Raw genomic sequence first — 24,192 nt, 5'->3', positions numbered from 1 at the left:
ACCAGTCTCTTTTCTGCACATTCCTCACCGTTTGGTTCAGATTGGCCACAAAACCGGATAGAAACTGTTTCAGCTTCTCTCCTATAGGCACCAAACAGCACAAGAACAGTTTCTTCCCACAGGATGTCACTATGATGAACACTTAACAACAATCCATAGTGTCAGGATAAATCACTCAAGCATCCACCTGTCATGTAAATTATATACTAATTTTAAACACATAATTAAAAAAATAAAATAAAACATGTAAATATCTAAAATGTAAATATTCACTGTATATCCACCTACCTCAGATATAAGCAACCTGCTTTATTCATAATTCTTTAGTAATTCTAGCACCAAATGCACTATTGGATTGCTCTATTATTCTCTTACTGTTTACAATCCCAGTAGAGCTGTTCAGGTAACACTTTATTTGAAGGCGTGTGCATAAGGCTGACATGACACCGTCATTATTATGACATGACACCTATCATGAACATGAAGGAGTCATTTTGAGTGTTCATGACTGTTGTCATTAAGTGTCATTCGGTAAATTATGACACTTTTGATGCAAAGTTAGCATTGTCCGAGATGTCTTTGTCATGACAACTTGACATTAAGGAAGAGAAAAATCACTGTGTTATGACAACTTCACATTAAGACAACCTGTTGATGTCTTTGTAATGACAACTGGACATTAACCTAGAAAACATAACCTGCCATAAACATGTCATGACATGCCCAATAATTAAACTTTTATAAACTATTTAGCTTCATGTGTTAACATTACATTAAACTGTCATTAAGAGGTTGTTTGTTTTTTACTGTGGCTGTCATGAGAGCATTATAATTGTGTCATGAATATTTTTCCTTGACCTCAAGTGAAGTGGGACCATTTGGACTTCATTATGATGTCTTAAAAGTTATAAGACCAGTTTGACGACAGTGAATGCAGTAAGTTGTTGTGCAGCTGTATAGCAAGCAATGCCTTGCACGAGGATCAACCTAAAATGTGCTGTTAATCGTGTCCTGTGCCTCACAGCCTCCTGGCCAATAAGAACGGAGTTGTGAGTAATGTGGTCACGTGTTGTCAGTCACCTGACCTGAGAGAAAGGAAGACAGTTGGAGACGACAACGGCAACAGAGCAGCTCGGCCCGGTTGCTGTGTGCTGTGTGAGCTGTAAACATTAGAGCATTAGAACAGTTACTGGAGTTTTAGCTATATGAGTTACCTATTTATTGTTTTATTAAACGGATCACTAACGTACATGGCTGCGACAGGACACCAGACCTGCTCGGGTAATGTAGCGTCGACATTTAACTTTTAAATTGAACTCAGCCCTTATATACTATATAGCTATATTAGTTACGACTCATTTTTCATTTTACAAGTAGATGTTGTTTTTCTTATTAATACACAGTTTTGTTGTTTCTTCCGGAATGTAAGCTATTGTTAGAGCTGCGTTGTGGTGTCTCAATATCAAATGTTGTTGACACATCCACATTACAACATTATATTTCTGCTCTATCATCTTCTGGGCAGCTGAGGTACAGTAACGTTAGTCATTTTCATCAAGTAAGATTTCCCATAACAGCTGTGTCATGACTCCATATTGTAATCCCCGTTGTCGGATATTTCCTCACCACAAGTCGTCTCTTAATACTGTAAAGCACCATCAATTGGATACAGTAATAACATAATGTTAGACTCGCTTTGAACTTAGACATGACCTCCTTTTGATTGTCATACAGCAGTAAATACTAAAATTGCTATTATTATTATTATTATTATTATTATACTATTATTTTCTCCTAAAAATCCTTGTAGGCTACTGAATGGAAATTTCGACAAATGATCCGCGTCTATTGAGACCTAATAGAAATACAGTAGACTACATTAGAGCGGAAACGATTTGTTGACTAATCGATTAGTCAATGACAGAAAATGTATTACAATTTTGTCCAACAATTTATCGTTTTTTCAAGCAAAATCACCAAAGATTCACTGTTTCCTGCCTCTTCAATGTGAAAATTTCCTGGGTTTTTTTTTCTTCATTTTTTTCATTTTTAGAACACTTTAAACTAATACATTTGGGGTTTAGACTGCTGGGTCGAAGAAAAGACATTTTACAACACCGGATTCTTTGGACTTTGTTGTTAGTCCTAGTTGTGTGTTTGGGGGTTACTCTTCAACTACATGTATTGTAGATGTGATGGGAAACTATAGTAGTACTATACCCAGGGTGTGAAGTACTTGCCCATGCAGTTTGCAGTGCCTGTGGGTTTTCTGACACTGTTGGTTGAGATCCTCCCTAAGACCCAGATTCGGCACCACCACCATCAGCCTACCACATCTAAATCTAAATGGCCTGACCCCTTCATGCATAATAATAGTCCCAACACCCTGTTTCATAAGGTTGTCATACGCATGGTTGAGTCTGCAGTTTTTTTCTCTAAAAATTGTTGTTGTGGGTTGGGTAAAGTCTGGATTCTAGTGTTCCTCTGTACTGTGAAGGCTTTTTGAATTGAGTGTGAAAGTTCATTCTTGACCTTGAAAACAGTACTTTTACATGATAGATCTTATTTTTAAGTAGTTTTGTCCATATCTTTTGAGACTGTACCAGCTTGAGTTTTCCTGGTCTGCTTTAAGGAACTATGTACCACACTTACAGATTAAGGCCTGCTTTATGTAGCGTCACAAAGTATGTGTTCAGTAAGCTTCAAATTAAAGGGTCAGTTCACTTAAATCACTAAAAGATTTTGTTCTGCTAAGGCTGTCTAGCTATGCATATGCCCAGAGATTTTGAGATATCTTGTCATTCACAGAGACAGACAGACTCTGGTTATTCTGGATAATACACAGACCTCACTGCAAACACTTGAACTACTTTTTAGAAAATAATTGTAAAATTTGCTCTACTAAAATTGTGTTTGTGTTGCAATTTTTGTAAGTAAGCAAGTAAACAAGCTACAAGTAACTTACAAGTAGCTTGTACATAACTGGGGCATTGTATCTAGAAGGACAATTTGCTGTTGTGTTTTTCCAAAAATGTAAGTGCTTTACCTCCTTGCTTGGTGGCTGCAAAAGTTTCAGAGTTTCATTTCTCAAAGCCTTGGCACAACAAACCAAAAGTATCTTCACTAACACCTAGCATTTGTAATTTGAGTAAACAACTAAAAGCCACATTAGCAGGACTTCTATCTTCCTTTCATAATAAATCTAACTGCTGCAAAAGAAGGATGCATTTCAGTATCAATTCCAACCTACAAATAACCCAGAACATGGTTATCAAGGTTATCATCATCTTTTCTTTCCTTTTGGTATAAGTGGACAACCCCTGTTGAAGCCAGGGCGTTTGTAGTTAAGTGCTCACCTCAATTTTGTTCCTCTTACCTTAAAGATGCTGACACACTAACCTGATAATTGGCCGTTGTACAGTCTGGCAAGGTCGTGACTCGAGTCTGTTCCGTGTGTTCTGTGCCATCGTCCGTCTGAGGGGCCATCGGCCTTCATTTTGGCCGACCTGACGTGTTCAGTCGGAGACAGGGCAGTCTGGACTCACCTGGAAACGGGGAGCGGAATTACTAGAGTCTCTCAAAATCTGACGAAAATCTTTTAAACTGACCTTTGTTGATCTAAAATAAAGACAGATTCAGCAACTGCATGGCCTATTTCTCACTTAAAATGTTTTCAGAAACACGTTTCAGTGAACTATTTTAGTACAATATGACATCGTATTCTGAACAAGCCGCCATGACAGTCTGGCTTTGAATTTCCAGAGAAAACAAACCCACGTGACGCATTAGTCCGATCAGCTGCCGGTTTTCATTTTTTGGGCAACAATACAGATTAGCGCCGCCTGCTGTTATGGAAGCGTATTAACTTTTGGGACCAACTCGGGGAGACCGATCAGTCCGACTGGCTTTTCTGCCGACGGTTGGCCGTCTGGTTGGTGTGTAACCCTGTTGAGGGTAGAAAGTTCTCACAGGTTAACAACAGGTGTGTGATAATGTAGGAAATGATCCCTATGAATGTGGCTTTGGCCAACTGCAGGAAACCACATGTGGTTATCATGAAATCTCAGGTTACTTTTTATTTCCTGAGTCATGCACCACAAACATTTCAGGTTTACTTACAGACATTGAGCAAAAAAACAAATTAAAGACTTGAGCAAGAAATCTGATAAATTGCTTCAAATGATGTCACTTGAGTCTGTGTCGGTTGGAGCGGAAGACTACAAGTTTGAAAGAAAAAAATCTGGGGGTGTGGAATTAGAACGAAGAAGTGAGCTTACCAGACCTAGCTAGCGACTCTAAGCTACGTTAGCCACTACTAGCATAACAAACCTGAATCTCTGACGAACTGTTGGTGGTCGAGTAGCAGACCACACTCCGTACTTTGTCCATGACCGTACTTTGAACCGGACACACTCTGGTTCCCAAGCCAAGTCCCCACGGACTGAGCACTGCCCCCGTTTTGACAAGGAAGAGGAATGCGTAGAACACAATGAAAAATAAAAATGATATACCGGAATCTGGTTCTGCTGCATCACTTTTGATCTGACACTGATACAGGAGTGCAATGCTAAATCTTTGGAGTACTCTTTTGCCAACATATAATATTCATAATTTAAGCCCCTATGTCTTCTTTGTTTACAAAAATGTAAAACATATGATTGGAACCTGTGATTACTCTCAAATAGATTGTCTTCTTGTCTTGTAATACACCCTAGAAAAGAGTAATTTGTAAATGTTTGTTTACATCAGTAATAGGCCAGTCACGTGAAGCACAGTTACTAAATTAGCCAGATAACTGCTTTGAGTAAAACCCAGAACAGTCCATGTTGCAGATAAAAATGCTGATTGCACCTTTAACAGTATCAAAAAAACATAAATTACTTAGATGTATTACTATGTTTTATAGTTTGATTGCGGTGCCACAAAATAACATGTGACACGAATTTGTGTGACATGCCAGTCCCTTATTCTTCTGTGTAATGTTGTTGGACTTTCATCTTGTTCACGGTTAGTGCTGACTTGGGTATAGCCAGCGGTTTATTTGTCCTGTTTCACTTCTCATTCCCATTAGACAACACTGCTAAGCTGGTGGTTTGCTCTGCTGACTTATTTTGTCTGTTGAGTTTGAATTCATCCTTACTCAGCAGTTTATCTGACCTGGCAGGTGCTGACTTTTGACTACAAAGTAAACTAAGTGAACAAACTAAGTGACCCCTAGTCTTCTGTATTTTTTTAGCCAGGTCCAGCAAGCTAAAAGCATGTGACAAGTATTAAGCATGATTAGCCTTCTGATTCTGACTTGTGGCTTTCCTACGATGTGGTCGGTTCTTACAAAGACATGACACATCGACCAGATTTGTTTCCGACCATAAATTGTCTGCTCTGTTTAGTCATGCCCGATGTTTTTGACGCAGGTTAGGTTTTTTGAATTAAACTTTAATTAATCAGGTATTCTCTTTTTTAACTTCATTTTATTCCAGAAAGCAGTAACAAGTTATGACAAATGAAATAAAGCACATACAGGTTATGAGCGCTCGGGACATACAGCATGTGTGTAATGTGTGTAAAAAACTGGACCAACAGAGTGAAAATTCCCATGCCCTTATTTGTCCCCTTGTGGGAAAAATAAAGGCACTAATGCACGCACATCTACTTAAATTTTACTATCAGTGACATGGCAAACAGTCTACGGTGACTATACAGATCCATATTTATACATGCAGATATATGAGAATACTAAGTTACCTAGTACATAGAAAGTAGGAACAGTCAAGTGGTTCTTAAGAGGCAGGTACACAGCTCATTTTTGGCGCAGTCTTGGCAAATGATTGGACAGTGGTGGAGGAAGTACTGAATCTCAGTACTTAAGTAAAAGTACAAATAACCAGAGACCTATTTACTTTAGTAAAAGTACTTGCAACATGATTTATTCTCTTAATGTCTATATTCTAATAATAAAAAAAAATAAAATAAAAAATATGGGCCGTGACATTGTAATTAAGTTAGTTTTAGGTTAATGTACTGTGCTTACCATCTGTGGCCCAGTTTATATTCTGACTTACAATTCTGGTTATCTATCAGGGTGATCTGCATGAAGCTCGACTTTGCATTAGTTCCAAAGGGACATTGAATGCTGCACACATTTATTTATTTATTATTTATTTATAAGAACACACAGGCTTGGACAACAAGTACGTGGCTTCACAGCTGAGGAGGACTGGGAGTGTTTTTAAGGAGTTGTAAATGAACCCTTTGTGAACGGATGCTTCACATATGACCAAGCAGAGTATCGGGAGCAGCAGCAGTAACGGGAGCAGCGGTAGTACCGGGAGCTGTACGCGCCTGGCCAATAAATGCTATTGAAAGGCGGGTCTATACGTGGCCATAGTGGGATTCGTAATATTTCGAGCGGCACCGGGAGCTGGACGGCCGCTACTGAAGGCTTCCCTGCGGACTGCAAACTGTTTTGGCAGGGGGAAGACTGATCAGAAAATGTAACAAAAGTGTAACGGAATGTTGTACAAATGTAGTGGAGTAGAAAGTATAGATAATTGCTGCAAAATGTAACAAAGTAAAAGTCAAAAGTATGCACTTTTGATTGTACTTAAGTAAAGTACAGATACGTGAAAAATGTACTTAAGTACAATAACAAAGTATTTGTACTTCGTTACATTCCACCACTGTGATTGGACTACCATTACTAACCATTGGACTCTAATCAGGTATTCTAATTGAGATTGAGATCTGTTTTTCAAGAAAGACCTGAGAAAAAGCAATAGAACAAGCTATACTTACACTTGTCAAACCCAGTCAGGCTAGACTGCTAAGATTTGTCAGCTCTGACATAACCATACCAGGAATCTGCGTCACTTCTTTTTCTACTTGTGATCTACTACACTGATGTCAGTAGTAACTTTTTGGGAAGTTAGATTTCTTCCTTTCTGGTTGAAATACCTTTCTACACTTACACTATAACTCATAGTTGCACATTGACATCAGTTTATGGGGACGAAAGAAAGAAAACTCCTCTCTAAAATTGAATAAGATAAAAAGTCTGGCAGTGTTATTAACACTCTAATGACACACCTTTGCTATTTATGTGCCCTATATATTGGAGGACAACCCATAGCAACATTTGTTTCCATTATTCCTTGTAGCTTTGGGCTTAAAAGGGTTAAATCACATGTGTAGCACATGTTCAAAGTGCCAGAGGGGACAAAGACAAGTTAATTCTTACACTTACACTGCAAGACAAAGAGAAGGTGCCTGAGGGACAGACTGTTCTACCTCGGGCACACGTTCTGCTGACAGAATGCTGTCAGCAAGTAGTCCGTGTCACGGAGTAGAAGCTGGAATCAAGTTTTGCATGAAATTACTCGACTTTGGCTCAGCAATTTGGAATACTCGTGCAATTCATGTGATTGGTGCTTTCCCTCTCAGCCAGTTGTTAGTCACAAAAGTTGGACTGCACAATATGGACTCCTGTACTTTTGCTTGTCTCCATTTATCCATGCCTCATAAACTGAGACATACTCATGTTTTATAGCTGATATAGGCCACTTCGCCCGAGTTAAAGACCAACTACACTAACATAAAATTAACAAGACTAAAGCCATTAGGCTGTACTGAGGCACAGCAGTGCTTTGGGCTAAATGCTAGCATCAGCATGCTAACATGCTCACAATGGCAATGTTAACATGCTGATGTTTGGGTATAATCTTTACCACGTTTGCCATCTTAGTTGAGTGTATTAGCATGCTAAATATCAAACAAAAAACATCAGACAAGCTTTTTCACACACCCAATACTTCAGATGAGTTTAAATTGTTTAGGTCGTTCTCTACTTACTGAATTGGTCATGACACAAGATGCATCAGGTTCAGGATCAGAGTGGATAACCACGTTGGCTGAACAATTTCTTAGGAAAATCCTGAAAGCAATACTTTGAGTCTGCCACCCTTAATAAATACCAGCTCTAATGAGGTGAATCCGTTAAGACAATGTCTGTCGTAATGATAAGGGAAAACAGTCAAGCTTATTTAGATTAATCTTCCTGTGGATAGTGTGAAGTGGTGAAATACTGCACATTATGGGTATATCTCATGTAAAAATTTGTAAAAATGCATTTCTCTTTCAAAAACAATCCAAGGCACTCCATAGGTCTTTTGCAAAAATTAAAATGCCTTTGTTTAAAATGACCAACGCGTTTATGCACATTATGGTTTTGAAGAATCAAACTAAGAATATAGGGCTCCGCAAGCAGCAATTGGTGGGTTCAAACCCTTTTTTCGGCTTCTCAAAGCACTTTCACTTGTTACAGATACCTTTCACTCACATTCATTTGAACAAAACTTGGTACGTATGTTCAAGTCGTGGTGTTAAATGTCTCCATCAATTTTAGACAGGATTGCTACGGCAGAACTTGAGTTATAGGCAATTCCCTGCTAGCCCCGCCCTTTAGGAAGTTCTTTGATTGATGGCGGCCATGTTTTACGACGAATCTTGCTCATTTATTGTAGAAATGTGTATCTCAGTCCCGCAAGGCCATGTACCAATTTTGGTGCTAGAAGCAGACAGAACCAAACTGAACGATGGGAGCCCACAAACAATGGATTTCGGTTATGCTGTAGTGTAATACTGTGGACTGTTGGTGCAATGTTGGTGAAAGACAAAACTAAAAGGAATGTAAAATGCCTAAACCAAGGAGGATTCATTGTTCTAGGGCGATAATGACTATTAGCAATAATGACAACAAATAAGTATTACAGTAGTTACATTTATTTAATAGCATTTGTTTTTTATCATATCACCCCTTGATTTCTTTTCTTCTGCTGTTACAGTTACCTGTCATGTCACCAAATGCATAACGTTTAGTCTTGTCCCACTTGTCATGTCTATTTTTACTAAATAAAGATTGTGGGCCAACTCTTTTTCTAATCCTCACAACTAATTCTTTTTTGTGAATTGATCACTTTTCTGCAGCTAGGACATATCCACTCTTTAGGAATTCCTTTAATGCAAAGGCAAGTTTGGTGAAAGTTTTTTTTATTTAATTTTTTTATATTGTGTATATTATGTTTTCAGAACACACAAGTTTTACAGATCATTACAATGCAAATAACCATTTTCCCCCTTTTTTTAAGGTGGAAAAACAAGAAAGACAAGAAATTTTAATAATGAAAATCTGAAAAAAATAACAAAATATATACATATCCTTATGTATATATGTATACATATATACAGGTGCATACATTAATAAATACATTATAATCAATAAATAAAATGGAAAAAAAATAATAGTTGCTTACCAGTTCAATATGAAAGGATTAATTGATGCAGTGTAAAAAAAAAAAGAATAAAATAAATAAATCTCTGAATAAACTTATGACAATGACTAGGGACTAATAGTCGCATGAGAGGAGATTTAAAGCTTAGATTCAGCATAGACTATGAAGGGATGCCATATTTTCTCAAATTTAAAGGCAGAGCCTAAGTTTGGTGAAACCTTTGAACTGAACAAAAACCTGACACACAGACCAAAATGTTCCCAGATTCTGGCTCACGGCAGTAGCACCACTGTTGACCATGATTTTGAAATATTCCTGCTGGTTTTGGAGCAGAAAAATACTTTAACAATTAGCAATTAGCTCTGGAATTATACATTTCTTAAAGAATTCTCTAGCACATGCCAACTCTTGGTCAAAAAATGGCACATCTGGTGTCATACGTTCCACAATAGGTGAAGTATTTTCCCTTTCAGTCCAAAGTATAAAATCAAGGTTTTTCAGTAACAAACAACTGCATTTGTACTTGATGATAATAATAATGCATGGTCCCTCTTCAGCCTGATGCTTCCTTGCTCCTCTTTTTCAAGGCAAAAGTCTCCCCCTCAAAGAAGGTTGAATATTTCAAAAAGTATTAATGTCATTTGAAAGTTGAATACTACCCTTACATTTTAAAGTTTGAATAGAGTTTCTCAAAAATTCATAATAACCAAACACAAACTACTCCTATCATGGAGACTCTTTACTGTAGGCCGTGTTGTCCTCTCTTTTCAGGACATGTCAAACAGCAGGTATACTGTTAGCCAGTGTTATTTGGACGTGCACTAATTAGTAGGCACGCTGTCAAAATTTCTTGCGGAATTTTCTAGTTTAGCATATCATGCTAAATAGGCCACGCCCACATGCACCAATCAATATGACACTTCAGATCCTGGTTACTACTCGCCCCCAGACCATGTGTACCAATTTTGGTGAAATTCCTTCTACCAGGTTTTGCGGTACAAACTTGTGGTATTTTTGGCACCCCCTATGGGTTAAACTCATAATCCTTGCATCAGCCTATTCCTCATGATGCACTGAAGATACAGTCTGTTACACATTATATGATGATTGGTAAAACCATTAGTGAGTTATGGCCAATTTACTGCTAAGCCCCACCCTTGGCGTAATTCTTTAATTGATGGCGGTCATGTTTTTTCATCAATTTAATAATTTATAGTAGAAATGTGTATCTCAGTCCTGCAAGGCTCTATACCAATTTTGGTGTTGATAAGGTCACAATTGACAAAGTTCTATTAATTATTTTTGTTTTTTACATTATGCAAGCCATTAGCCAAAAATTCCATCACTGTGCACCTCTATGGTCCAAGAGGCTTTTTTGTAGAGCACATTGAGCTGTATATGTGTGAGAAGTTAAAACCCCCTTTGGGGTTTGAACCCTAATAAGTCACTATGTTTAAACCTCATCGTACAGTATGCACCAATACTAGGCAATCTGTGGTAAACTGGTATCCTCAATCAGCCAGTACAATTCATTGATCAGGCTCTAGTATTGACATACACATAATTTTGAGTTTGAGCTCTAGAAACACAAAGATAAGATGTTTTAGGATGTGCTCCATGGTGCAAAGTGTGCAAACCTTTTGATTTTTTCACTGAACAAGCAGAAGCTCAGTGGGAGCATGTGCTCCAGTAGGATATATTTGGGTTTCTCGGTCCATTCAGCTTGTGCATCAGTTGTCTTTGAGGAAGTGTTTTTTGTTGTGTTGTCTGAGATAAAGTTCTTTAGAAAACTTTCCTTATTTTTTTATTTCAGAACGAGAAGGCCTGTCCAGCTCAGTAACTTACTATGGCTCCACGGACAGCAGCGGAGAGCATGACCATCAGAGTAACAATCAATGCAACAACCATAGCAACCATCTGTTTCCCACGACAATGGCAGGTCATTGGGTCGGGGCTGATGTGGAAGAAGAGGCCATTCGCAGGAAGTTGAAATACTTCTTCATGAGCCCTTGTGATAAATATTACGCCAAGGGCCGCAAGCCTTACAAGCTGATCCTGCAGCTGCTCAAGATCATTATTGTCACAGCTCAGGTACGTCAGACATAACAACTAAATCATGTATTGCTCTTTTGTTTTTGCACCACAAGATTGTTTTTCATTGGGCCTCTATATTTACAGTATGTCTCTGTATGTACACTTTCTGTGAATCTGGGGGCTGTTTCACAAAAGCAGAATTTATAAATCCAGGATACCTGAAAAAGCGAGGCTTGACCTAGTCTCACTAGGTCGAGCCAGGCTGAAGTTATTTGGATAAATGCACGTTCATGGCTTTCCTTAACAGACTGGGAGGTTCATACTTTATACAGAGTGAACAGCAGCTTATTGTGGAAGTATGAGAACGTGAAACACATTATTTGTTAAAAAAATAAAAGAAACACGGCAGCTGTAATGAAACAGCGAGAGAAAGCGTGGCAGACGATCGCCTGCCGACTGAATGCGTAAGCAGCCTATATACCTGACCACTGGTCTGAATTCAAACCGTCATAATCATGCCATTCAAGGATTAGGCTACTAAATGAAGAAATTGTACTCTAGAATCTAGAAATTATAAAGACAATTAAGTGATACATTCCATGCACACTGTAAACATGAATGTAACGAGTATATTCATCAGTTATTTCCCCCCCAGCAAAATATAAGGTCAAAAACAATTGGGGTGTCCTCTCCCTGTTGTTACATTACAGTAGTCTACACTATATAGTTACTGGGCCAGTGAACTAAGACTATAATTTGGGAGGATTGTACAATTAGGATATGTTCTTAAAATTGTACAAACACACAACTTGTGTGCTAAGAATGCCAAATACAGCACACATGGAAGAGGAACAAACATGTTCCTTTATTGTTAAAGAATACAAAAAAAATAATCCTCTAAAATAATTTAAGGTGCATTGGTCCACAATAGAAACACACATGTAAATTATTTTTTTTATCAATTTTTTATTGTTTTTATATTTTTGAACACACAACATACAGAACAAACAAATACAATCAAACATGAACTAAAACCCTCGCCCACCCCCCACCCTCTGCGGTCTCGAGGAAAACAAAACAAACCAAAATACAAGAAAACAAAAATCACACCTTGCCTAGTCACTCTCCTCTAATTCTTGTGATGTCGAGGGCGTAACTGACTTAATTTGAAACACATTTGGCTACTTTATCAGCCTTTTCTTATTATCTCAACAACTGCCATAATATATCCATCAAACAAAAAAAATAATGGTGATAACCGTACTTAACTGAACAGCAATATGTTCCTGTTGTATTTTAATGCAGGATGATAACAATAAGGTAAAAACATTGAGTGAACAGAAAAGGCAGAAGGATTAATAAATCCTGGCTGTATAGAATACAGAATAAATCTCCATGGTAATTTAGGTGCCTCTGCTTTTGTGAAAAGGTTAAATTGAGCCAGGATAACTGAGAAATCCCGGCTTAATCCGCTATCTAGGTTTTGTGAAACAGCCCTCTGCTCTTAGTCTTTTCCTGCCTCAATTGGTTCCCAAATCTTGTCATATATTTCTTTTTACGTGAATATACTGAATATAAGGTTGAAGTTCTGACTGGCTGACAAATACTTTTTGATATCATGAAAGTGTTAACTCTTTCAAATAGATTCAGGTAACATAATGTTGTTTCCTGAATAATATTTGTTGTCCCTGTGGCCAGGTTTGTTTTGGTTAATTTTATTTGACTTTCTATGCATTCATTTTTGTCAAATTGTCCATGGATCGTTTTTTAGCACAAACTCAGTTAGTTATAAGTCTTACATTTATTTTCATCATCATTTTGTCAATTTAACAAAATATAAAGCTGCCCGAAAGCTAAAATATAGTATAAATGGCACAGACTCCTATAAAATTGTACAAATCTTTTGTGATATTCACTCAAAATATTACAGAAAAGTTCAAGGATTAAATTTATTTTTCACTATTTGACGCACACAAATACAGCACACCGTAAGAAATAAAGGTATAATACAGTCTATTTACACATAAAGGGATTTTTATCCCAACTCATTTTTGTGCCTTTTTCAGTGAAAGTCTATGTAGGCCTGTAAACTGAAAATACTAATAATTTACCGTTTTACAGCCATAAATTATAGCTTAGCTGTTAAACACAAACCCTGCAGCCTTAAGGTGCACCTGGAACGTACCGCCTCAGGGCTTTTCTTTGTCCCCAGTCCTCCTCCTCCTCCTCATGACACGTCTCTCTCTTTCTCTGTGGTGCAGTTAGTGCTGTTTGGCCTCAGCAACCAGGTGGTGGTGACGTTCAAGGAGGAGAACACCATGACCTTCAAGCACCTCTTCCTCAAAGACTACGACGAGTCCTCAGACGACTCCTTTGCTGTTTACACGCAGAACGACGTCTACGAACACATGTTCTACGCCGTGGAGCAGGTAAGCCCTGAAGTAAACAGAGAAGCATGAAACCACTTTCACTTTTCCAATTTTATTCTCTTCTTACTTTTAAAGTAATTTTTAGGTTAAATGTTCATTATTATATTCTAACTGTGATGTAAAGTCAATTTTCTGTCGGTGCATTGAGTACATTTCACTTCAAGACTAGATGGGGTATTTATGAACAATATTTTATTATTTGCCAATTTATAAATAAAAATCTTGCATGCAGAATTTTAGAAGAAGGTAATACAAAAGATACAGTTGGCTAAATACCGCTGTTTGCAGGGCCAAACAGATAACATTAACCCTTGTGTTGTCTTCCATTTGACCATGCATCGTCCTCCTGGGTCAAAACTGAAAATCACTTTTTCTAACCTTTTTGTCACGTTTTTGGCACTTTTTTGACGTTTAACCTAATTCTTGTGTTAAAAAGCAGAAATGATGATTATTTTTAGACTAAACTTAAAGGAAGGATAATCACAGAATGGCATATGTCAACTTTCAGTCAAGATACTGTTTTGAAAAATTTCTATTTCTTTTCAAATGCTAAAACATTTAACAAAACACAAAATTCAATGAAGGTAGAGATTTTTGTTATACTTGCGAAGCGCGTTGTATGGAATCATCTATGTTATTTTGGGTAATCAAAATTGGATAGTTAAAAAGAAACCCCTATTTCTGATATAGACATTTAGACAGGTCAAATTTGACCTTAAAATTTAACACAAGGGTTAAACTGTTTGCATTGCAAACCGGTACACTGAGGATATTTCTACCTCACTCACTAAGAAACTGATATTGTGACACCATGATAAAATACATTTTTGTTGCAATTTTCATTTTAAATTTCGTGCTCACCTATTGGTTTGCAGCAGTGATCTTGACTTAATAAGTTGTATGTTCTAAATAATATACATCATACAATATCATATCATATGAGGGTTTTGAATTCTCTAATCAGCTTGGTAAAGATTTAATGAAAATGTAAGGCATGCCAATTGAAGAATGGAAAGCCTCAGAATATGTTGTGTGACATTTTCAGTAGTACAGCTGTAACAGTTTGAGACAATATGTAAAAATGTATTTGCAAAAAGAAAAAAGGAAAATGTAAGGCATGCCAAACATGTCTTTAACCAACTGTCATGAAACCTTGCACCATTTGTCTAATCTTTACTTAACCAGGAGAGCCAAGAACCTCTTTGGCTAGGGAGACCTAGCCAAGACAGGTAGCAGCATTAATAAAAACACATAGTTACAATCAAAACAAACATAGTCATAAGAGTAACAACCTCTATTTAATTTCCCAATACACCTTCAGTACTTGACCCACTGCTGAGTTAAATCACCATCTCATCCTCTCCGCAGTATCTGGCCTTACGGGAGACCACAGTGGGACGCTATGCATACGTCTACGGTGTTGGTGTGAACAACAGTGCGCTCTCCCTCTGCCAACAGTACTACAAGAAGGGAAGCATCGACCCAGCCAATGACACCTTCAGTATAGACCCTCATGTCGTCACAGGTACGTGAACTACACTGTACAATGTGAAGGAGATATTGCTGGCCTGTGATTCTAATAACATTGCTGTGATCATCTCTCTCTGTGACTTTGAAGTTGTTGGTTCTTCGAAACAACAGTTCACATTTAATGATGGGGCCTGTCATGAGTATGAACAGCACATCAAAGGAGATATGTACTTTGGGATAATTTTAGTTATACCATTTTTGTGTGAGAATTTAATGGGGCTTAATGGTTGACATGAAGTGCACCGTGACCATTTGTGCCACTACATGTTATCCAGAGCAGCTTGCACCTTGCAGAGGTCCGTGTATTGATATTTAAACGTCCCTGAATGCATGTAATTATGCATTAATTCAGGCAATTTAAAGGGGTGATAGAATGCAAAACCGATTTTACCCTGTCATAGTTGAATAACGACGTTCGGTGGGTAAATAGGACATACATAGAAGCTCAAAGTCCCACTGACACCCCTTTACTATGAAAATTTCATATTTTGAAACTGCCGCTGAAAACGGGCGAATCCCAACAAAGCTGGAAGTTGACGTCAACCTCCCAAAAACCAGAACCTTTGTCAGCCCATGGGTGTATTAAGAGAACGGTCACGCCCCAACATTTACATAGGCTACACAACTGACCTGAGATCAGGTAGTCTTCCGAATCTAGGTCGCGCAGATCTCTGCTATTCCATTACAAAATTCACTTCTGAAACTTTTTTATGAGAGAAATCAACTATGTAAGGCTCAAATATGGGCCATTTTACGAAAATGGATGGCTAATTGCAAATTTTGTCCAACCGTGTGTCGGAATTCAGCTGCCGGTGCTGCCGCTCCCCTCTTCCTGCTAGCTAAATGCCCGGTGTGTGTGAGTGAGAGCACGGTCAGCGAGCTTGTTACGCCAGCAATCTGTTACCACAGGTTCCAGTTAATCTTTTAATGTGTGTAATTATAATGTGTTGAGTTATTTAAACAAACGATTGGGGAAATAAACGCCGCTTGTCCGTGAGTCTCATTGATCGAGCCTGCGGCTGGATGTAGCTCTATCAATGAGAGCTAGCTCCTCCTAGAATTCCTCTGAAATTTACAAATATTCATTAACTTGAAATTGGACATCGTTGTTAGCTTTATAAGACATTTAGAGAGATATTGTATAAGTGGCGTGATGAAATTCATACTGTAAATATACAGAAATTACGCCAAAAATGAAGCTAACTATCCGTGATTTGTAGCTAGCTACACATAGCTAGGATTGAAGGGACAGTCATAGCTAACGAAACCCCCACTGTTCACAAAAATTCATTAACTTGAAATCGGACACCGTTGTTAGCTTTATAAGACCTTTAGGGAGATGTTGTATAAGTGGCGTGATGGAATTCAAATTGTAAATATACAGAAATTACGCCAAAAATGAAGCTAACTATCTGTGATTTGTAGCTAGCCACACATAGCTAGGATTGAAGGGACAGTCATGGATAACGAAACCCCTAATCTTCACAAAAATTCATTAACTTGAAATCGGACACCATTGTTAGCTTTATAAGACCTTTAGAGATATGTTGTATAAGTGGCATGACAAAATTCAAACTGTAAATATAGCTAGTTATGCTGACAGCCAGCCAAGATTAACTGGAACTGTTGTAAGAGCTTGTTGGTGTAACAAGCTCGCTGACCGCGCTATCACTTTCATACACGGGCCATTTAGCTAGCAGGAAGAGGGGAGCTGCAGGCCCTGGAGCTCTGTCAGCGCAGCAGCGTTTGGTCCATTAACCCCAAAACGGTGACTTTGCGCGGGTATCGAGTGCTGTGGGCTGCAAGCCATAACGGAGCTCAGTCGAGCTTAGAGCAGGCTGGGGTGTGTAAAGGAAGGCAGGCCGTGCAGCGAGGCAGCAACACAGGCAGCACCGGCAGCTGAACTCCGACACACAGTCTTACCAAATTTGCAATAAGCCATCAATTTTCGTAAAACGTCCCATATTTGAGCTTTATATAGTTGATTTCTCGCTTAAAAAAGTCTCAGAAGTGAATTTAATAACGTAATAGCCCGACAAACAATGTATAACTGCTGTCGAGTCTCCCATGTGTTTCTATGTAGTTTGCTCAAACCAATCAGCGCGTAGCTCATTCTGAATATTCATGAGCATACCATATTTTGAAGAAAAGCTCTTGTTCTAAATAGAGCCATATTCACAGGGTAGTTAAGGGCCTAATAAAATAGCATTCGGGCAATTTTCAGCCCAACCAATGTTACATACCCCATTAGGAGACCTTAAGGAACAGTGTAAAATACCCTATATAATCATTCTATCACCCCTTTAATGTTTGATATGGGAAGACAGAGTAGAGGAGCCTTTCTTTTTGGTGGTGGTTAAAACAAGTCTAACAAGGTGCTCTTTGGTGCAGGGATAATCCAACAGTATCAGAACAGCATAAAAACCAAGGCAGCAACACTGGCCTTCTTCAGGGTGACTCAGGCTCAGTGACTCAGTTACCCTGAAGAAGGCATGTGTGCCGCAACGCAAGTTTTTACTATCAAAAGAGGGGTCATTTGCTCAGTGGCTATTTCTTTTAGTCCAGCTCACCGTATTATCATATATCTATGTCCTGTAATGGCATTTTATGTCAATTTTCCTTTGGAGTACAGAGAATGTGTTGCCTACCCTGGGGGTTTCTTACTTCCTCATATGAGTGTGTTTTTGAGTACAATTTGACTAATGTAAGAGGAAGTAAAAACAGTGGAAACAACATCATGTTCAACTCTTTCTTCACCTCAAATCACATGTATGTTAAATGCTTCTTTTTTATCTGCTACTTCCAATAAGTCTGATAAGATTTCATACTTGTGGGCGCCTGGGTAGCTCACTTGGTAGAGTGCATGCCCATATATATATGGTTCACTCCTCGACGCAGCGGCCACGGGTTCAACTCCGACCTGCGGCCCCTGCTGCATGTCATTCCCCACCTCTCTCCCCTTTCATGTGTTCAGTTGTTGTGTAAAAATAATGGCCTAAAATGGCAAAAAAATTATCTTTAAAAAAGATTTCATACTTGTTTCTGTAAGGTTGTACTCACCATATAGAGAGGGAATTCTGTTTTTCTTCCTCTGTTTCTTTACTATATATCAGTATTCACTCAACATGACTGTTCTCTGTCTATTCGCCACTAATTTCAGACTGTATAGGTGTGGACCCTCTGGCGGTCCCTCAAGCTTCGCTCACCAGCAGCTACAAGAACTTTACACTCAAGTTCCACAAGTAAGGCTTCATTTTCACATGGCTTTGGCTTTTTTCCTGGTTTGGCCTCCATGTGGTGGGATTCGTCTTTGTAGTATCTGATGATGACAATCAACGAGCTACTTATCTCTGCTGCAAATGCAGACTCAAGCATGTATACAAGAACACTAACACAGGTTTTTGGTACAAAAACATAACCGAGAAGTATGCAATGTGTCTTGTCCTGCTTCATGTGTGTTTCGGGTCATTTGTAGTCATTCTGGAAACATGAGCTGTCTACCTCTCTGTGAATCTGTTTGGGTTTTCTTTTGTTCTAGGCTCATTAACGTCACCATAGAGTTCCAGTTGAAGGCGATCAATATACAGACCATCATCAACAATGAGATCCCAGATTGCTACACTTTTTACATAACGGTGAGTTAAAATCTTAAAGGCAATGACATACAGTTAATGGTTCAGTTCCCAGCACGGCTGGAGATCTCATACTTGAGATATAGAGGCGATGATGTTCACATTATTATATATATGATAAAGTTTGGTTTATTCAACTGCTGAGCTCAAGAAAGAGTATTGTGTTTTGTGTCTTCTTCTAGAAGGCAAACATTTTCTGCTGGGGTGAAGCGAGCTGAGCAGTTTATCGCCATGTTTCTTAGTTTGAAAAAAGTTTAATTTACCCATAATTCATTGCTAATTAGTCCTACTTGAGATGTGACATACATTCTGATGTAGTCTGACTGTTAATATTAGTTAGATGTAAGCCACCATCAAGTCTATCTTTGTGAAACCGGCCCCTCGTCCATAACTAGGATTCTTGAGTCCCCCAGCATAACCCCACCCAGCCAAGAAACCACCACCAAAACTCGAAAACGTATTTAAGATTTCCATTTTTTTTTTTAAATAAGTAGGTATTAAGAGAGAAACCGTGAAACCCCCCTGTCTATATTTCATTGCACAAACTTTATTTTCTAAATACTACAGTTTCAAAGAATATGAATTGTCTGCTGGTCGCCTCTCTCCTCCAGATAGTCCTGGACAACAAGGCTCACAGCGGCAAGGTGAAGATCTGGTTAGCAAACCAGGCGTCAATAAAGGAGTGTAAAGACCCGAGCGTCTCTGGACATGGTGAGATGAATGAGTAGATGGATGGGACTCAGTAACATAAGACTCGTAGCAGTAAAAGAAATACTGCAGAAGTAGTACGCAAGTGAAAGATGATAATAAACCAGTAGCAAGCTAGCAAAGGTGTTGAAGAACATGAGAAAATCTATATTTATAGTTGCTTTCAGTTACTAGTACTCAACCAACAGGAGGTTTTATAAAGACTGCTAACAGCTCTGCTTCCTCTCTTTTAACCCTCCAGCTGAGAACTACGCTCGTGTAGCGTTTGATGTCGCTGTGGCTCTGGTGTGCATGCTGTCACTGCTGCTGTGTGGACGCTCCATACTGCGAGGCATCATGCTGCAACAGGTACGAAAAGTTACAACTAAGGAAAACATACAACGGAATAAGCTTTGAATTCAACATTACAATTGACAGTCCATGCAGAATCATGGTTTACAAGGGAAAACGCGAGTCAGCAGACTGAGAATATAATAACTTTGTGTTTTTGTGTTAAAGTGTGTTTATTTATTGTGTTTCATTCCTGTATATGAATGTCCAGTCAATAAACCTTTCACTGCATATGAACCTCATGCTTCCAGCTAATTCCTCTTTTACTGCCTCTGTGTGGTTATCAGGAGTTTGTGCAGTTCTTTAGGGAGACTCTGGATCGTAAAGTGTGCTGGGCAGACCGGTTGGAGTTCATTAACGGATGGTATATCCTCCTTATCATCAGCGACATCCTCACCATCACTGGCAGCTTCATCAAAATCGGCATTGAGTCTAAGGTGTGTCCCGTCACACCCTTAAGTGACAATAGCTGCTATAGTTTCTCCTTGTCGTAAGTTGCAAAGAATTCAACAAGCTTTTAGCTGGTGCCATTGAGTACTGTTGCTGAGCCTTCTTTAAGTATCTCTTCTTATCTCCTGACAGAATATGTCCTCATACGACTTATGCGGCATCCTGTTGGGAACCTCCACACTTTTGGTGTGGGTCGGAGTAATTCGCTATCTCACGTTCTTCCAGAAGTACAATGTAAGTGACTGGTGTGCATTAACTGATAATGTTGCAAGTTCTTGTTGATTGTCAAAAAGTGATAAAATGCTTCTCTAAATGGGTTGATGTAATGTAATAAAACCTGTTAATCAAGCATCTGTTCTCTCTCCCACATTGTAATTTGAACCGTCTAATGTCTCCCGCAGATCCTGATCGTGACACTTCGAGCAGCGTTTCCCAATGTGATTCGGTTCTGCTGCTGCGTGGCTGTCATCTATCTGGGCTACTGCTTCTGTGGCTGGATCGTCCTGGGACCATACCACGTCAAGGTGAACACAACTGTAGACATGGATGTGATCATTTGGTGCAGTCAACGTACACTTGTTTATAATGACATTTAAATTAAGTTCTTAACAAGTTATTCAAACAATCAATTTGGCATACAATTTTAAAAAAGCAACACAGTACAGTAAAAGCTCAAGCTGAAACTACAGCTCATAACATCTACCCTTTTTACAATGCATCACTAAGTAACACTTATCCACCCACAGAAAATGACTCTTTAGGGTTAAACCACAGAAACTGGACTCACTCATAGCGGTTGTCCCTGTCTTCTCCTTGTAGACGTCATGAGTTGTCGTATTATGCACTTTATTGATGAAGTCAGTGTTTGTTTGTGGAGCATTAATTACTGTAACTGAAGGCTTGGCTTTTACCGTATAGACAGTTTTCAGTTTGCAGCGGTTTGATTGAGCTTACCGTTTTCTCTCCCGCAGTTCCGTTCTCTGTCCATGGTGTCCGAGTGCCTGTTTTCCCTCATCAACGGGGATGACATGTTTGTGACGTTCGCGGGGATGCAGGAGAGCAGCACTCTGGTGTGGTTGTTTAGCCAGGTTTACCTGTACACCTTCATCTCCCTCTTCATCTACATGGTGCTGTCGCTGTTTATTGCGCTCATCACAGGAGCTTACGAGACCATCAAGGTAGGAAATTACTTAAACCAAGTTATCATTTCTGTTTTTCCGACAGCCAGAATGGAGTGGAAACAGGAGAAAAATAGAATCCAAAAAATAATGTATCCTCATTGATTTCCACAGCACCAAACCCAAGAACCAATGCACATCACAGACCTGCATGCCTTCATAGCAGAGTGTACGGACGCACCGAACTCTGGGAAGTTCAGAGGTGTGGAGACCTCGCCGTGCTCCTTCTTCTGCTGCTGTGACAGGTGAGGAGGAGAGGGCACAAGATCGATGTAGACCGGAGTATTAAGTGTATCTAAGCAACACATCAGCAGGGTTAATTAATAACTGACCGTAGCAGCAAAGGAATAAAGTGAAAAGACATTATGTGAGCTTCCTGGTTATATCAGCTAAAATATGCATCCATGCATTTTTGAGTTTGGGGGACTTTTGAAAGCAGACTAAGCCTTTCTCAAATCATAAAAAGCAGGTAAACATTCAACTTTTAAATGAAAGTAAAAAAAAAGGAGTTACGAGTTGTCAGGTGGCCTCAAAGTTAAGATGCACACCATACAACAGCAATTTCCCTGGTCTTATTTTGGCTCCCCATTTCCTGTGTCTATCTCTACTTTAACTTTCAAAATGAAAGCAAAATGCCAACAACAGTATTTTGAGGTAGAGTGAGCACAGTGAAGATCAGAATTGAAAAATATTGCATTTCTCCAACACATTTGTCGTCCTTTTCTAACATTTAAGTAAGTTTCATTACCATTTTTGCTCTAAAATAAGAATACATGATTATGACGGTAAATATCATGACTATAGAAGGTTGTTACATCTTCCTTTGATGTCCTCCAGAACAACGACATATGAGGACGTCCTGCTGGTGAACTGAGGTTGACCTCAGTGACCTCAGAAGCCTCACCATCCTCCCCTGCTGACCACAGGGATACACTGCACTCCTCACGCCCAGTGTCTCTGTACCAGCATGCTGTATCTGGGTCAAACCTCGTCACTCATTTGAGGGAGGAGACACCATCAGCTGGACCAGCACTCTGTTGAAGGAATGTGTAACAGCAGTCTTCTTGTTGGACCTCTTATCTTGTCTGTCTATGAAGAACAAACTGAGGGCTGATGCAAAAAATTGGCCTGTCCTCTGTATGGACAGGACTTAAGCATCCTGAATGACTAATGCACAGACGCTTCTCTGTTCCTTGGTTTTTAAAAGAAAACAGTATCTTTTCCAGTGTATTTAAAGGTGAAGTATGTAATACTGTGTAAAATAGTTACTGCAGTACGTATTCAAAAAAATGGAGAGAGTCGTCTCCCCCGCCCCCTCCTCCCCAGACTCGAAGTTGACGGAGGTTACCAGGCTGAGACCACAGCATCCATCGTCTCGCTTTGCCAGACCCTCCTCCAAAGCGCGCTGAAGGAGCAGCCACAACAATGTTGCTAGACGCTTGTCTCACATAGACAGACACTACTTCACTGCACAGCTGAGTAGCTAACAATTGATGCTGGCTATATTGTCATAAAAGCCCGTGCTCACGCGGAGCTCTCTACCCAACTGACAGACACACTTTTTCGGCTTAGAATTACCGCTAAAAACACAGCAACCTCGCCGTCCTCTCCACCTGACGGACAGACACACTTCCTAGGCTTAGAATTGCAATAGGAACCTCTAAAAATAACTACCTTGCCGTCCTCTCCACCCGACTGGCTTAGAATTATGGCAACAATCGCTAAACATGTGGCCGGGTTAGCTCAGTTGGTAGAGCGGGCGCACATACAGTATATAGAGGTTTACTTCTTGACGCAGCGGCCGCGGGTTCGACTCCGACCTACTGCCCTTTGCTGCATGTCATTCCCCTTCTCTCTCCCCTTTCATGTCTTCATCTGTCCTGTGGAATTTTAGGCCTAAAATGCCCCAAAAAATAATCGATAAACATACTGCAAACTCACGGTCCTCTCTTCCTGATTTACAGCCCCCCTCTCTTGGCTTAAAATAACTCACCATTGTTGGCTACAGCCGCTGAACAGGCTAACGTTGCACGTTGTAAAGAGCTGTGGACCGCCTGTCCTCCGGTAATGTTAGCAGAGTTAGCATGGTGGTGTTAGCCAGGACCGATCGGGATCACTTTACTGGCTGTGTCTCAATTTGTTTTTGTGAGTAATCAGCTCGGGTACTCTAGCTATATAATTCAATGTTAGTATACAAATGTTAAAATGACATAAATTGCCCGTCCCTTGTAGCTGTGATAAATTAGCCTGAAGCTAATGCTTACATGTTCAGGAGAAAATTAGCCAACTCTGCGTCTTCTTGGGCTCTAAGCTGTTTCCATCTTTCAAATACATCTCCAATATTTACCCGGGGTTTGTAACGTCTCTGGTCACGCAAACGGGTAGAATTCATCTTCATTGATCCCATTTGTTTGTTTGCTGCTTTCATGGCTGTACTGATGTTACAGCTGTAGCGTGCTCTGTTTACATTTTTACAGGTATATCTGGCAACCCGGCCTGGCTGTCGAACTGGGCAGTTGGTAACAACACACAGGCCAAAACAGAAATTCCGTCACGGAACGGAAATTTCAAATGGAGAAAATACTGGCATTAGCATTGTTGTCAGAAAAGATGG

The 24,192-nt window shown here is 39.4% G+C and overlaps 1 protein-coding gene across 1 annotated transcript; it reads left to right on the top strand.

Annotated features, from left to right (window-relative positions):
• Positions 1 to 1,109: 1,109 nt before the first annotated feature.
• Positions 1,110 to 23,144, top strand: LOC114570325 (mucolipin-1). Its single transcript, XM_028600596.1, has 14 exons — positions 1,110 to 1,281; positions 11,101 to 11,378; positions 13,583 to 13,750; positions 15,119 to 15,275; positions 18,441 to 18,522; positions 18,819 to 18,915; positions 19,524 to 19,623; positions 19,862 to 19,968; positions 20,238 to 20,387; positions 20,533 to 20,634; positions 20,802 to 20,924; positions 21,372 to 21,578; positions 21,693 to 21,823; positions 22,416 to 23,144. The coding sequence occupies exons 1-14, from the start codon at positions 1,206 to 1,208 to the stop codon at positions 22,450 to 22,452; spliced, it is 1,815 nt and encodes a 604-aa protein (XP_028456397.1). The 5' UTR covers positions 1,110 to 1,205; the 3' UTR covers positions 22,453 to 23,144.
• Positions 23,145 to 24,192: the final 1,048 nt, after the last annotated feature.

The sequence above is a fragment of the Perca flavescens genome, chromosome 2, assembly GCF_004354835.1.
Source record: "Perca flavescens isolate YP-PL-M2 chromosome 2, PFLA_1.0, whole genome shotgun sequence".
Lineage (NCBI taxonomy): Eukaryota > Metazoa > Chordata > Actinopteri > Perciformes > Percidae > Perca > Perca flavescens.
Note: the sequence above shows the minus strand (reverse complement) of the source record. Positions and strands in the feature narration are given on the sequence as shown.

Coding starts and splice junctions, on each gene's coding strand:
- LOC114570325 (XM_028600596.1), top strand. CDS start 1,206: ATGAGTTACCTATTTATTGTTTTATTAAACGGATCACTAACGTACATG. Junction 11,379..13,582: donor TCATTATTGTCACAGCTCAG/GTACGTCAGACA, acceptor TCTGTGGTGCAG/TTAGTGCTGTTTGGCCTCAG. Junction 13,751..15,118: donor TGTTCTACGCCGTGGAGCAG/GTAAGCCCTGAA, acceptor TCCTCTCCGCAG/TATCTGGCCTTACGGGAGAC.